We start from the raw sequence: 12,790 nt of genomic DNA, 5'->3' as shown, positions 1-12,790 counted from the left end.
AAAATTAAAAAACCACATAATATAAAGTATAAATGTAATAAATGTGATAGTAAAATGCAATTAATATGTTTTCTTATTCCTTATTTTAAAAAATGGTTATTATTTACACTTTAATTAATTTTTTTAATCAACCCGTATAATATATGACTTTTATACCTAGTAAGTTATATACGATAGAAAATTCACTAATTCATAAATTGCTTTTTGATATTTTTAAGAAGATGGAAAATTATTAATAATGGTATTAAGATCTTATGCAATCTCTCTTTATTAGAAGGATAATGTAAGGGAGCATTAAGTTGAAATGAAAAAAGTCATAATAGTTTGAGACAAATGAATGGAATTTTGGGCTGATTTTCATTACAGACCCAAAGTCTCTTTATTCCTTCCCGCCAAGTCGCCAACCTCCATAAAACCCTAGCTAGCCTCATTTATCTCTTAAACCCCTTACCCCCATTTCTCAGTTACAACTTATTACATCAATTTCTTTTTATCTCTAATGGAATCCCAAACCGTAAAATCGAACATAGTTCTGATCCTAGATTACGGTTCCCAGTACACCCATCTCATTACTCGTCGAATCCGGAGCCTATCCATCTTCTCCCTCTGCATTTCCGGCACTTCCTCACTCAAATCCATCACCGATTTAAACCCATCTGTAATAATCCTCTCCGGTGGCCCTCATTCGGTCCACTCCCCCGATGCACCTTCTTTCCCAGATGGGTTTGTGGAATATGTTGAAAAAAACGGTGTTTTTGTGTTGGGGATTTGCTATGGTTTGCAGTTGATTGTACAGAAATTGGGTGGGGAGGTTGCCATTGGAGAGAAGCAGGAGTATGGTAGAATGGTGATTGAGGTTGTAAAAGATTGTGGCGGGTTGTTCGGGGGTAAGAATATTGGTGATAAACAGGTCGTTTGGATGAGCCATGGCGATGAGGCTGTGAAGCTGCCTCATGGATTCGAGGTGGCTGCGAGGAGCGAGCAAGGAGCGGTGGCGGCGGTGGAGAATCCCAACAAGAGGTTTTATGGTCTCCAGTACCATCCAGAGGTAAATTAAGTTGGATTTGGGTTGATTAAAGGATAAAATAAAATAATCTGCATGTCAAATCACTCCTTATTTTTGTCGATTTCTTAAGTATTATACCAAGACTCTCTCTTTTTTTTTTTTTTTAAAAATTTTATGAAGGTAACACATTCACCAGAGGGAATGGAAACATTGCGACATTTTCTTCTCAATATTTGTGGAGTTGAAGCTGGTTGGAAAATGAAAGATGTAATGGAGGAAGAAATAAAAGTGATAAGAAGTATGGTCGGGCCTCAAGATCATGTTATATGTGCATTATCCGGAGGTGTAGATTCAACTGTTGCAGCCACTCTTGTCCACAAAGCAATTGGCGACAGGCTGCACTGTGTTTTTGTTGATAACGGTTTGCTAAGGTCAGATTTTGATCTTCCCTCACGTTTATTCTTCATCAAGATTCATATCCCTTTGTCAAACTGTTGAATATGTTTGTTTTATAGATACAAGGAACAAGAACGTGTGATGGAAACATTTGAAAGAGATCTTCATCTACCTGTTACCTGTGTTGATGCATCTGTGCAATTTCTCAGTGAGTTGAAAGGTGTTACGGATCCTGAGAAGAAGAGGAAAATCATCGGGAAGGAATTCATTGTAATCTTTGATGCTTTTGCTAATGGTTTACAGAAAAAATTTGGAAGGAAACCTACTTACTTGGTTCAAGGAACTTTGTATCCAGATGTAATTGAATCTTGCCCACCTCCTGGTAGTGGAAGGACCCACTCCCACACAATTAAGAGCCATCATAATGTTGGAGGGCTCCCTAAAGATATGAAATTGAAGCTCATTGAACCACTTAAGCTTCTATTTAAGGATGAGGTTGAATTTTCTTATTTATCTACTTGTGTTTTCAAGTATACATTTTTTGAATACATAAAGTCATAAACAACTATCTAACAGAGACCTTCCCATTAAGTTTAAACTATTTACAAATTTACCCTTGATTTATCTTGAAGGTTCGTGAATTGGGTAAGATTTTGGATGTTCCGGTATCGTTTTTGAAGCGCCACCCTTTCCCGGGACCAGGGCTTGCTGTGAGGATTCCTGGTGATGTCACTCAAGGAAATGCTTTGGATATTCTTCGCCAAGTAAGATTTGAACAAGTCAATCAATTGATTACATAAAAGATCCTTAAATCTGATCTCTTTTGTGTTTTTTTTTTTTGGCATAAAAATCCAGGTGGATGAAATCTTTATCCAAGCAATCAAAGATGCTGGGATTTATGATGAAATATGGCAAGCATTTGCTGTGTTTTTGCCTGTAAAAACAACTGGTGTTCAAGGAGATCAAAGAACCCATTCTAATGCAGTTGCACTTAGAGCTGTTACAAGTCAAGATGGCATGACAGCAGACTGGTGAGCAATCAACCGTTTTTAAAACAAATTCATTCATTCCCTTATTATAAATTGGGTATTTTAGTCATTTAACACATGGATAAGCATTTTCTCGAAAAGCTTCTGTTTATTGGTTCATATGTTTGAAACTTCAGGTATTACTTTGAGCATAAGTTCCTAGATGATGTTTCAAGAAAGATTTGCAACAGTGTTCGTGGTGTCAACCGAGTTTGTCTAGACATTACATCCAAGCCTCCATCCACAATTGAATGGGAATGAGAATGATTCAATCTTTCAACAATTCCTACACTAGACTAGACTTGTTTATGCAGCAAGCATCTAGATTATTGTTATAGGTAATGAATTTTCAATTTTCAATTTTGTATGGAGTACAAGTCATATTTCATCCAATAAAATGATGGTATGCTGTGTTATTCTTTTTCCATATCAACCTATCTTAGAATTATTTGGTTTGATCACTTGCTTGTCTTAACCCTTATGTTTTTTTGGGCTTTGGTTTGTAAGATATTTGGGTTGTCAATATCAAAGTGGACAATGTTGGATTTGGATGTATCTGGTTGATTTGAAAGCACTAATACAACACTTGTTAATGTCATCACCATAAATAATATATATATATATATATATATATATTTGACTACTATGTAGTAATTAGTAAGTACACATGTATAATAACTAATGGTATATAATGTTTGTGTAGTAGTACAAATACTAAAATACTTGTTAATGTACAAAAATAATATTTATATATATAGAGTCACTCACGTATATGTCTACTAGAAACTTGAACAGCTCCTACCAATTACTCTCTGTAGTGCCTGCCTGATCATCTTTGCGGTGGATGCAGTACAACTCTTTAACTACAAAGTACAAGTGCACCAAGCATTAGATGAAGATGATGACAATATGAAAATCATTGCAGTTGCAGTGTATTGAAGATGTCACATATAACATACCTTAGATTCAATGGTCAATGTGAGAATCCCATCAACATTGGAAGAATGAACGGAATAGGATTCCAAGTTTAGGCTGCTGATTGCATAAAACACTTGTACCATCATATTTTCTCGCCATCTGCACCGAATCTCAATCGTGACATCCTTCTCTATCGCGCTCACTGTAATACAATCTGATGAACAACTTTCTTCTTCTTCTTCTTCTACCTGTAAATCTTCAACATCACAACAAGCTTTTCTTTTGTTTCCGTAATAATTATCACATGTTCTTTCTTGCATTTGAATCATGTCGTGCTGCTGGGATTTCTTGTTTTTTCTATCTTCATTGGATTCCAACACTTTCACCCTTCTCTCCAGAGTTTGTAAGTAATCGATAGTATCATCAAGCAGAGACACTTTGTCAACCTAATTAAATACATAACAATAACAATACTTTGTGTTAAAAGTTGTTTAACTTGTAAGTGGTGAAATGACAATACAGCCCATGAATATGATGATGTCTGAAAGTTACCTTGCCTCTACAAGGGACCATGGAGCTGAGAAGAGAAAACCGATGGTTGAGGTTCTTTGTATCATCCTCATGCTCATGCATTTTGGGGACCTCAAAAAGCACCTTCTTCAGTAACATTTGTGAACAACTTCCCTTTCGATTCCTTTCCAATTCCATTCCATTGTGATTTTTCCAACTCATGAAAGCCGATTCATTATAACTGCAGCTTCTTGAATGAGGTCCCAAAATCAATCTTTGGGTGTTGTTGAATATCTTTGAAAGAACAGACTGATATCGACTATCATCTTCAGTCCACAGATTACTTGGACCACTGACTAAGTTTTGAGATATACAATCACTTGAACTACTGGAATTATTATTATTATTATTATTATTATTATGGTAGACACTAATTTCTTCTCCTTCCTCTTCATCGTCTACAAACTGCCAGCTCTGTTCTTGGGATTGAAAACAGTGATGATTCAAACTGTTTTTGGGTGAATTATGAGTAGCCTTTGTAACTAGGGTTTGATCATATTCAAGCTCAAGCTCTAAAGGGATTTCAACAACCTTTTGAGTTGCAGGATCACTGATAAAAGCTTTAATCTGCTTAATGATGTCCTCATCTTCTAAAACCTTGAACAACATTTAGAACAACATCATTAACCGAGCAATCTAAAAAGAAGAGAGAAAGAAAGAAACCCGAAATGTTATACCATCGCAGTTATGCCAAACTCAACCACACCTTCTAAATATGGAATGCATACCACAGTCTACTTGTCAAAAAATGAAACAAAAACATGAATCATGGTTTCTATATATACAAATGATGCCTGCTTCATAGTTCAAGAAAATGGCTACCTGAATCGATGCACTCTGAGGAAAAAGGTAGCAATGGAAAACAAGGGAGATATGTTAGATCGGATTAAAAACAAAACAATAATATAATATAATGTAAAACTTCTATTTTTATATTAAAATTGATACGAAATCACAATTTTCAAGAGAAATATATATATATATATATATATATATATATATATATATATATATATATATATATATATATATATATATATATATATATATATATATATATATAGGGTTGGGTTCAACAAAGGAACTATTTTAAAGGAAAATACCGTAAATAGTCAAAAAATGGGGGGTATTTTCAAAAAATAGACATAAAAATAGACTTTTCCGGATATAGACATGCATTCCGCGGAGGTAGCTCCGCAGAATGGAAAAATCGTAAATAAATCAATGCATTTAAAAAAAAACACTAAAGATCCATTCCGCGGAGCTACCTCCGAGGAATGAACTCATTCCGCGGAGGTAGCTCCGAGGAAAGGATCTTAAGTGTTTTTTTTTTTTTTTTTTTTTTTTTCTTTTTTTTTTTTCTGCATCAATTTTCGGGGTTTATACTCATTCTCCAAACTAATTATTTTTAAGAAATGATTATCATACTATTATAATTTTTACTTGAAAATAATTAGTTGGGGAATTAATATAAACCCCGAAGAATCAATATGAAAAAAAAAACCCTCAAGATCCATTCCGCGGAGGGTCCTCCGCGGAATGTATGTCTATAGCTGGAAAAATCAAATTTTGTGACTAAATTTAGAAATTCACCCCCATTTTTTTCTATTTGTGGTATTTTCCCCTATTTTAAGCCTTAGAACCAATGAACAAATCTTTTCTCAACTTTTAGAGCAAAATTTTCATCAATATATATATATATATATATATATATATATATATATATATATATATATATATATATATATATATATATATATATATATATATATATATATATATATATATAGGGTTAGGTTCATGTGAGAACAATATTTATTGTGAGAACGTGAGAACATTACTTTATATTACTATTCTGTTATGAATTTTGTATATACAACGTTATGACATTATTTATCAACAAATATACGAACAATCACACATTAATATTCACATTAAAATTTAGTATGTACAACTTTATGACATTATTCATCATCGAATATATGAAGAATCACATATTTAACATTCACATTAGAATTTACTAAATTACTACATATATATATATATATATATATATATATATATATATATATATATATATTATAGTAGAATGACAATATAAAATTGAATATATTCATATTGTAATTACCACAATACTATACATATTAAATTCAAACAAGAATAATAACATACAAATGGTGTTCTCACGTTCTCACAATAAATACTGTTCTCAAATGAACTTAATTCTATATATATATATATATATATATATATATATATATATATATATATATATATATATATATATATATATGCAAAAAATTATTATTTTTCAAGTTTTAGATCTTATTATTTATCGAAAAAAAATTAAAAATATAGAAATTTATAACTTTTTATTCTTTCCATTGATATCAAATTTTATAACTTTTTTTATCTGTTTAGATTCACATTATAAAACTGCACTACAAATAATTAATTTTGTAAAAATTCACTGTATGAATCTGCACCAATTCACAATATGAATCAACACAGATTTATAGTGTGAATCTACACAGATTTCACAAGGTTAATGTATCTGTACGGATTCAAGATGTAAATCTGAACAAATTCATAGTGTGAATCAGAACATATCAAATTTTTTTTATCAAATTTGATATCAATGGATTGAGGATAAAAAGTTATGAATATCTATATTTTTAGTTTTTTTTTTTGATGAAAAATTTGCTAAAAGTTAAAGATTGGTTCTAAGGTTTAAAATGGTTACTTGTTGAACCCAACCCTATATATATATATATATATATATATATATATATATATATATATATATATATATAATGTGTAGCTCAAAATTGCTTACTTTTGCAAGAAGAGAGCGACTGAAAACTTGGCTATCTGCAAAGTGAGCATTGCATAACCAAGTGCTGCTATTCTTTGCCAATGTTCTTCCTGGCAATCTAAATTAGATCGAATCGTTATGGTCTCATCTTTCTTGATTTTGACTTTTGAAAGTCAATAAACAAAGATAACATTGAAGAAAATAGGGGAAATTATGAGCTTACCCTTGACCATTAGTAAACTCAAATGTCATGCAAACCAAGAAATACCATTCGGTGTCTGTAAGATCTTCTGGGGATAATGCAGCTGAGGGCCTTCTTGTTTGTGGTTCACGTTCACCACCTGCTGAAACCGAAAGTACTTCGTAAAGTTGTCTTAATTGCTCTGTTCTTTGAAATCCCAATTCATCCTCGTCATCGTCCTTCATTTCTTCTGCTTGTAATGTTTTCCTTGTCTTGATGTCTCCATTGTAGTACCCATCACACCATGTCAATACCCTAAATCAAACTTCTATTCACATATCAATATGTTTCCCCAAAATTACCATAAACAAATCATATGGTTACCACATAAAATCAGTAGTGAAGAAAGAAATTGGTGTCTGGTGATAATATATATATATATATATATATATATATATATATATATATATATATATATATATATATATATATATATATATATATATATATATATATATATATATATTCGTGGATAGTTGTTCACTTAATTTCTTCATTATCACTTGTTTATTAAATATAATATTAATCAAGAACTTGTCTAAAGAGGTACCCTGGTTCTGCTGTGGAAATGGACCAGAAGATGGCATAGCTCCATTGGATGCTTTTGACAGCCATAGCTAATTTTTGCCTCAAGTTTTCCATTGCAGTCAATACTTTTCTATAGCTCACTTTTCACCAAAATGCCCCAATGAAGCTACCATGAACATACTTCAAAAAAAAAAAAAAAAGAAGGCCACAAATTATCATGGTGTCTAGTGTAGGATAATCAAGAAAATAGTGCAAAAATTATCTTGGAGACAGCTTCAAAATAAATCAGTCGTCTTTATTAAAGAAAAAACAATAGAGGGTTGTGTGGTTCAAGAAAAAATATGAATCCTAATTGGGTCATGTGGGCAGCTTCCATTAATGGTGGAATGAAGGAAGATAAAATAGAACGAAGAAAACGACAAGTGTGTGTATGTGTGTGTTTGACAGAGGGAGGAGAAGAAGGAAGAAGAATTGAGTCACCTGCAAAGGAAACAAGAGGCCGCTATCCAGTAGTCTTATATCGAAGCAAGTCAAATTTTGACTTCTGATTTTTTTTCCTTACAAATCAACTTGTCTTAATTTGAAAACTAATTTGTACAAGTTTAAAAACATTTTAATGTTTCGTATAACTTATCGTATTTCTTGTACTCAAATAAAGATAAAGTTGAAACGCAACAATTATTAATTTATAAGAAGTAAAATAGTTATTTTATCAATCATTTTTAGTAATCTCTCTATCATCAACATAGAATGAAATGGTAAATAAGTAACATTTTGCTACCAAAAATACTATAACTTTAGTGACAGTTTGCACATTAAATGCATTTTTAATAACATCAGTGTAACATTTCAGGAAAATGGGAAGACAAATAAATATATACAACTATACATCATAATGTTTGATATAATCTTTTTAGTTACATAATTAAAACAATATACATTAACTACGTATTTATATTTTATGTAATATAAATCAAGTAACTTTCATCTAGTTTTAATCAAACAAATCAGCAGAAGCAATCAAAATTTATTAAAATAACGGAGACAAGGAATTAAAATTTATTAAAATAATGGGCTTGTTCCGTAAAATTAACTGGTAGCTTGTAGCATTTTGTTAAACGTTACATAAAGTAACATTTGGATTTGAAGCGTTTTGTTTAAACTAAACGCTAAAAACTTGTAGTGTCGAACGATGCTTTCAGTTCAAAATGGAAAATTTTGTCAAATGCCAAAACTAGAAGCTCTCAAACGCTTCGTACAAACACGCCCAATGTCAGTTATTTTAGTAAATTGGCTTGTATAATATGATCAATTTTGAAAAGGAATGAATGCCATTAGTATGTTAACTTTTTAAACTACATAATTTGGAAAAACAAAACAACATAAATAAGCAAATATATTGCCCTAAAACATTCAAAGAATATAATTGATTTAATAATCTCCAACTTTAACATCATTTTTCCACCACACGTACTAGATAAAAATGTGTAGATAATGATTAATCTCCAACCAAACATTATTTTTTATACCACTTTTTTAAACTTATGTACATTTCTAAAATACACTCATATTATTTATTAATTTTTTACAAATTTATCACAAGTCTTTTGTTAAGACAACTTTATAAATTAATTATCAAATATATATAACCAAACAAGTAATTTGTATATAATTAATTCAAATTAATTGATATATAAAACAAACATTTTAATAAATTAAAAAAATATTTGTAACACATTTAAATAAAATATTAAAATCTTAAATATATTAGAGGCATTTAACATTTAACATAACAATATAGTAAATTAATTAAACTTGAAATAAATTAAATAAACTAGATACTATAAACTCAAACTTAGAGGACCAAAAATAATAAATAAAAGTTTAACAGCAAATTCAGTTTTAACAAATTGTATTGACACTAAGATTTTGATCTGATTCTATTCATAACACAAAATTTGGTGTAAAAATGATGTTGGGTCGCAAAAGATATGCTTTTTAAAAATAATAATAAAATAGGCTAATTATATCTAACATTTAAAAAAAAGTAAAAAAATTAGCTTAATCAACAAAATATCTATCTCACAATTAAATTACACATCATACTCTTATGTCTGTGCCACATCATTAGAGAGTACACGCTCAACATATGAAAACCAAAAAGTTACATGCGGTGGAGCTACTATTCATACACTCCTTTATTTACAAGCGATGAAGCTACTATTCATACATCCATTTATTTATTGTACACCTCTTTGATATGAAAAAAAAAAAAGCAAATCGTAGGGTCTGCGATTAGTAATAAAAGTGAATAAAATCACAACTATTAAACAAGCCCAAATAAAATGGTTTTTGTACAAGTAGAATCATCCAATGTTCCAAAGTATATTATATATATTATTACTTTTACAAGAAACTAGTTAGTTATATCTGAAAACCAAATATGAACTTTAGAAAAGTTTATCAGCTATTGTTAGCATTAATCCATAAATCTACGATGTGAGCTAGATCTCTAATATAAGTTTCTAGGAATTCTATCCACCAGAAAAGGCAAATCTAGAAGCCCGAGAAGAATATGAATCTACATGGGACAATGGATACCTAAAAGACCACAGTTATATATGGACAATTGATAGAGGTTTGAGTCATTCAATTATATGATTTTAATGATATAATATGGTTCACCAATTAAATTTGGATATATATGAAAGAAGTACCAATTAAGAGATAATCTTGAAAGAAGTTGGTATATTTAAAGAGGTAAATGGTCCATATATTAGAGGGTGGTTGGGGTAGTGGTGGTTTAGGTGAATATATGACGACAATGCTCTTTCACCTTTACTTGAAGCAACAAAGTATAGTATATATGACAAGATGAAAGAGTTATATTAGGATGTTAATGCAATTATGTGCTTTGTAATTTGTACTCTACACATGACTAGTAATACTATACCTTTTAACCTGGACACAAACTACTTTTGATGCCATAGGAAATTTGTTTATTGTGACAGACTAAGATAAACTAGTTGAAAATACGCTTAGTAGTTTTAAGAAAGTTAATTGTGATAATTATTTAGAAAAATAGGGAAATCAATAATCATGTCATCGGGTGAATTCTTGTTACAGTTGTATACATGTAATAAAATTTAACTGGAACCATGTTGTAGTTAAATCATATATTGTTTACGTTGAATCAATTTTTAATTATGAGTTACTGGCAGAGTTAGAGAGAATTCTAATATTATTTTTATATATATATAGTTCTTTGTAATTTTTATAATTCATGTAATTTTGTTTATCTTTTATAAATATAGAAGTACTATATTCGATAAAATACAAATGATGCATTTAAGTTTTATTATCTTAATTTAAGTAATCCGTTTTTATAGTTTACAACAATGTTTTAAAAACCGGTTTGAACCAGTCGCTCCAACCGGGAATCAGGAAAAGGAACGGTTCAACTATCACCGATTTTATGTTTATTTCTGAACCAGATCGAACCGGACGGTTTTTACAAAAATATGGTTAAACCGATTCAATTAAACCGGTTGAACCGGTTAAATTGAATAAAAACACATGAAATTGAAATTTTTTTTTGAATAAAAGCACATGATAAATTTTTTGATGTATTTATATTCATATAGGACTTTATTTTCTTTAATGCACATGGATTGATGTAAAACTTATGGTTATGAGTTATTTTAATGTATTTAGAATGATCTACAACTTGTTTTCATGTGTATTTTAGTATTTGAACTTATGGACATCATATTCTTGATTTGTGTATGTAGGTATGCGTACCAAAATACAAAAAAAAATATGAAAATTATAAAAACCGGTTTACTCAGCGGTCGAACCGGTTGAACCGGAAACCGCTCAAAATAACGGTTCAACTAAAAAACCGGTTTTTAAAACATGGGTTTACAATCTGGATATCGAAGTAATTCGTTTGTTTATAATATTTGTACAATCCTTTGATAACTTCATTTGTGTTTTATAAATATTTGGAATTCCGTTTCTCAAATCCTAGTAATTAATAATATAAACTTATAAACGACCAAGTTTTGTGATTTTTTTTAAAGTTAATTATTCAGTTTTGTTTGTAATGTGTAAATGAAATAATCTATTTGTTTAATATTTTGAAATTTGTAAAATTTAAGAGTAAATTACACGAATGGTCCCTACGGTTTAGGATAATTTGCGCGTTTGGTCCCTAACATATTTTTTTAACTCGGAAGGTCCTTACTGTTTAGTTTTGTTACGTGTTTGGTCACTGTCTTACCTAAAAAGACTATTTTGCTCTTGATTTATTAATTTATTTAAATAAACACACTCCCAACCCCACCCCCTCACCTTACCTTACCTATCCCACCATTTTTTCCTATTTAAATAATAGTCTTTTTAGGTAAGATAGAGACCAAACGCGTAACAAAAACAAACAGTAAGGACCAAGCGTGTAACAAAAACAAATAGTAGGGACCTTCCGAGTTAAAATAATAAGTTAGAGACCAAACGCGTAAATTACCCCAAACCATAGGGACCATTAGTATAATTTACTCAAAATTTAAATAAATATAATGCATATTTAAAGGAATGGCCCAAAAGGATGGACTGTTTTATGCCTCCTTGGTTCCTTGGCCTTTTATGGGTTCTATTTTTGAACTTACGGCCCGACTTTGACCGTTTAAGAAACTTGTTATCAGGTAAGTTGCTTTTCTGAACTCTGATGACCAAGTTTGTTTTCTTCTTTTGATTAGGATTTACGTAGAGCAAGTTATGACCAATAGTTGGAGCTGAAAAATTGGTTAAAACTGATCGTGCACTTTTGATTAGGGTTTATGCTGTGGAAATGTTACCAACAAACAAGTGTTTGTGAGTTTCTTAATTTTATTTTTTAAAGGATTAGATGCTTTGATTTTTCTTGCTACTTCAAAGGGAGCTAAACAACTATTGAGCTTTCGTAGATGAACAAAAAAACAGAGGGGAAAATAAAGAAAACCAACAGATCAATAAGTCATACTGCCTTTAAGAGTCTATTTATTCAAATTCCAAAAAGATTTTAAGTAGAAAAGTGAGAAATTTTTTGATAAAATCATAATGTTTATTTATTTATTTTTTAATAGAAAAATCTTGATTATTTAATTTTACATGATAGTTTGTTATTTTCTATTAAAATAAAAATAAAGAATTTTTCATTAATTTGGCAAAATATTAAATAATCGAGATTTTTTCTTTTAAAAAAACATGACTTTATCAAAAAAAATTCCAAAATGAGAATTTTCTGAATA

The 12,790-nt window shown here is 30.2% G+C and overlaps 2 protein-coding genes across 3 annotated transcripts; one reads left to right on the top strand and one right to left on the bottom strand.

Annotated features, from left to right (window-relative positions):
* Positions 1-335: 335 nt before the first annotated feature.
* On the top strand, positions 336-2,846 carry LOC111920838 (uncharacterized). The gene is made up of 6 exons (XM_023916419.3): positions 336-1,048; positions 1,187-1,437; positions 1,522-1,897; positions 2,035-2,166; positions 2,258-2,433; positions 2,568-2,846. Exons 1-6 carry the CDS (start codon positions 500-502, stop codon positions 2,689-2,691), a joined length of 1,608 nt encoding a protein of 535 aa, XP_023772187.1. The 5' UTR covers positions 336-499; the 3' UTR covers positions 2,692-2,846.
* A 254-nt stretch (positions 2,847-3,100) lies between these two features.
* LOC111920837 (transcription factor EGL1) lies at positions 3,101-7,986 on the bottom strand. 2 transcript variants are annotated; one of them, XM_023916417.3, is made up of 8 exons: positions 7,525-7,986; positions 6,957-7,242; positions 6,755-6,851; positions 4,741-4,755; positions 4,596-4,652; positions 3,901-4,515; positions 3,390-3,794; positions 3,101-3,293 (listed from the first exon to the last, which is right to left on the bottom strand). In XM_023916417.3, the coding sequence occupies exons 2-8, from the start codon at positions 7,157-7,159 to the stop codon at positions 3,210-3,212; spliced, it is 1,476 nt and encodes a 491-aa protein (XP_023772185.1). In that variant the 5' UTR covers positions 7,160-7,242; positions 7,525-7,986; the 3' UTR covers positions 3,101-3,209. The 2 variants fall into 2 exon arrangements, with proteins under 2 accessions (XP_023772185.1, XP_023772184.1); XM_023916416.3 differs by having other exon boundaries at positions 6,957-7,229.
* Between the last annotated feature and the right edge of the window lie 4,804 nt (positions 7,987-12,790).

The sequence above is a fragment of the Lactuca sativa genome, chromosome 3, assembly GCF_002870075.4.
Source record: "Lactuca sativa cultivar Salinas chromosome 3, Lsat_Salinas_v11, whole genome shotgun sequence".
In the NCBI taxonomy this organism is placed as follows: domain Eukaryota; kingdom Viridiplantae; phylum Streptophyta; class Magnoliopsida; order Asterales; family Asteraceae; genus Lactuca; species Lactuca sativa.
The sequence above is the reverse complement of the archived record's forward strand: the minus strand, read 5'-3'. Positions and strand labels throughout refer to the sequence as shown.

What these genes read in the sequence shown, in the direction of transcription:
- LOC111920838 (XM_023916419.3), top strand. Translation starts at nt 500, where the DNA reads ATGGAATCCCAAACCGTAAAATCGAACATAGTTCTGATCCTAGATTAC. An exon ending in GTTGATAACGGTTTGCTAAG is followed by an intron (nt 1,438 to 1,521) that starts GTCAGATTTTGA and finishes TTTGTTTTATAG; the next exon opens with ATACAAGGAACAAGAACGTG. An exon ending in CTTTGGATATTCTTCGCCAA is followed by an intron (nt 2,167 to 2,257) that starts GTAAGATTTGAA and finishes ATAAAAATCCAG; the next exon opens with GTGGATGAAATCTTTATCCA.
- LOC111920837 (XM_023916416.3), bottom strand. Translation starts at nt 7,616, where the DNA reads ATGGAAAACTTGAGGCAAAAATTAGCTATGGCTGTCAAAAGCATCCAA. An exon ending in TGGTCCCTTGTAGAGGCAAG is followed by an intron (nt 3,795 to 3,900) that starts GTAACTTTCAGA and finishes GTATTTAATTAG; the next exon opens with GTTGACAAAGTGTCTCTGCT. An exon ending in CATTGACCATTGAATCTAAG is followed by an intron (nt 3,294 to 3,389) that starts GTATGTTATATG and finishes TGTACTTTGTAG; the next exon opens with TTAAAGAGTTGTACTGCATC.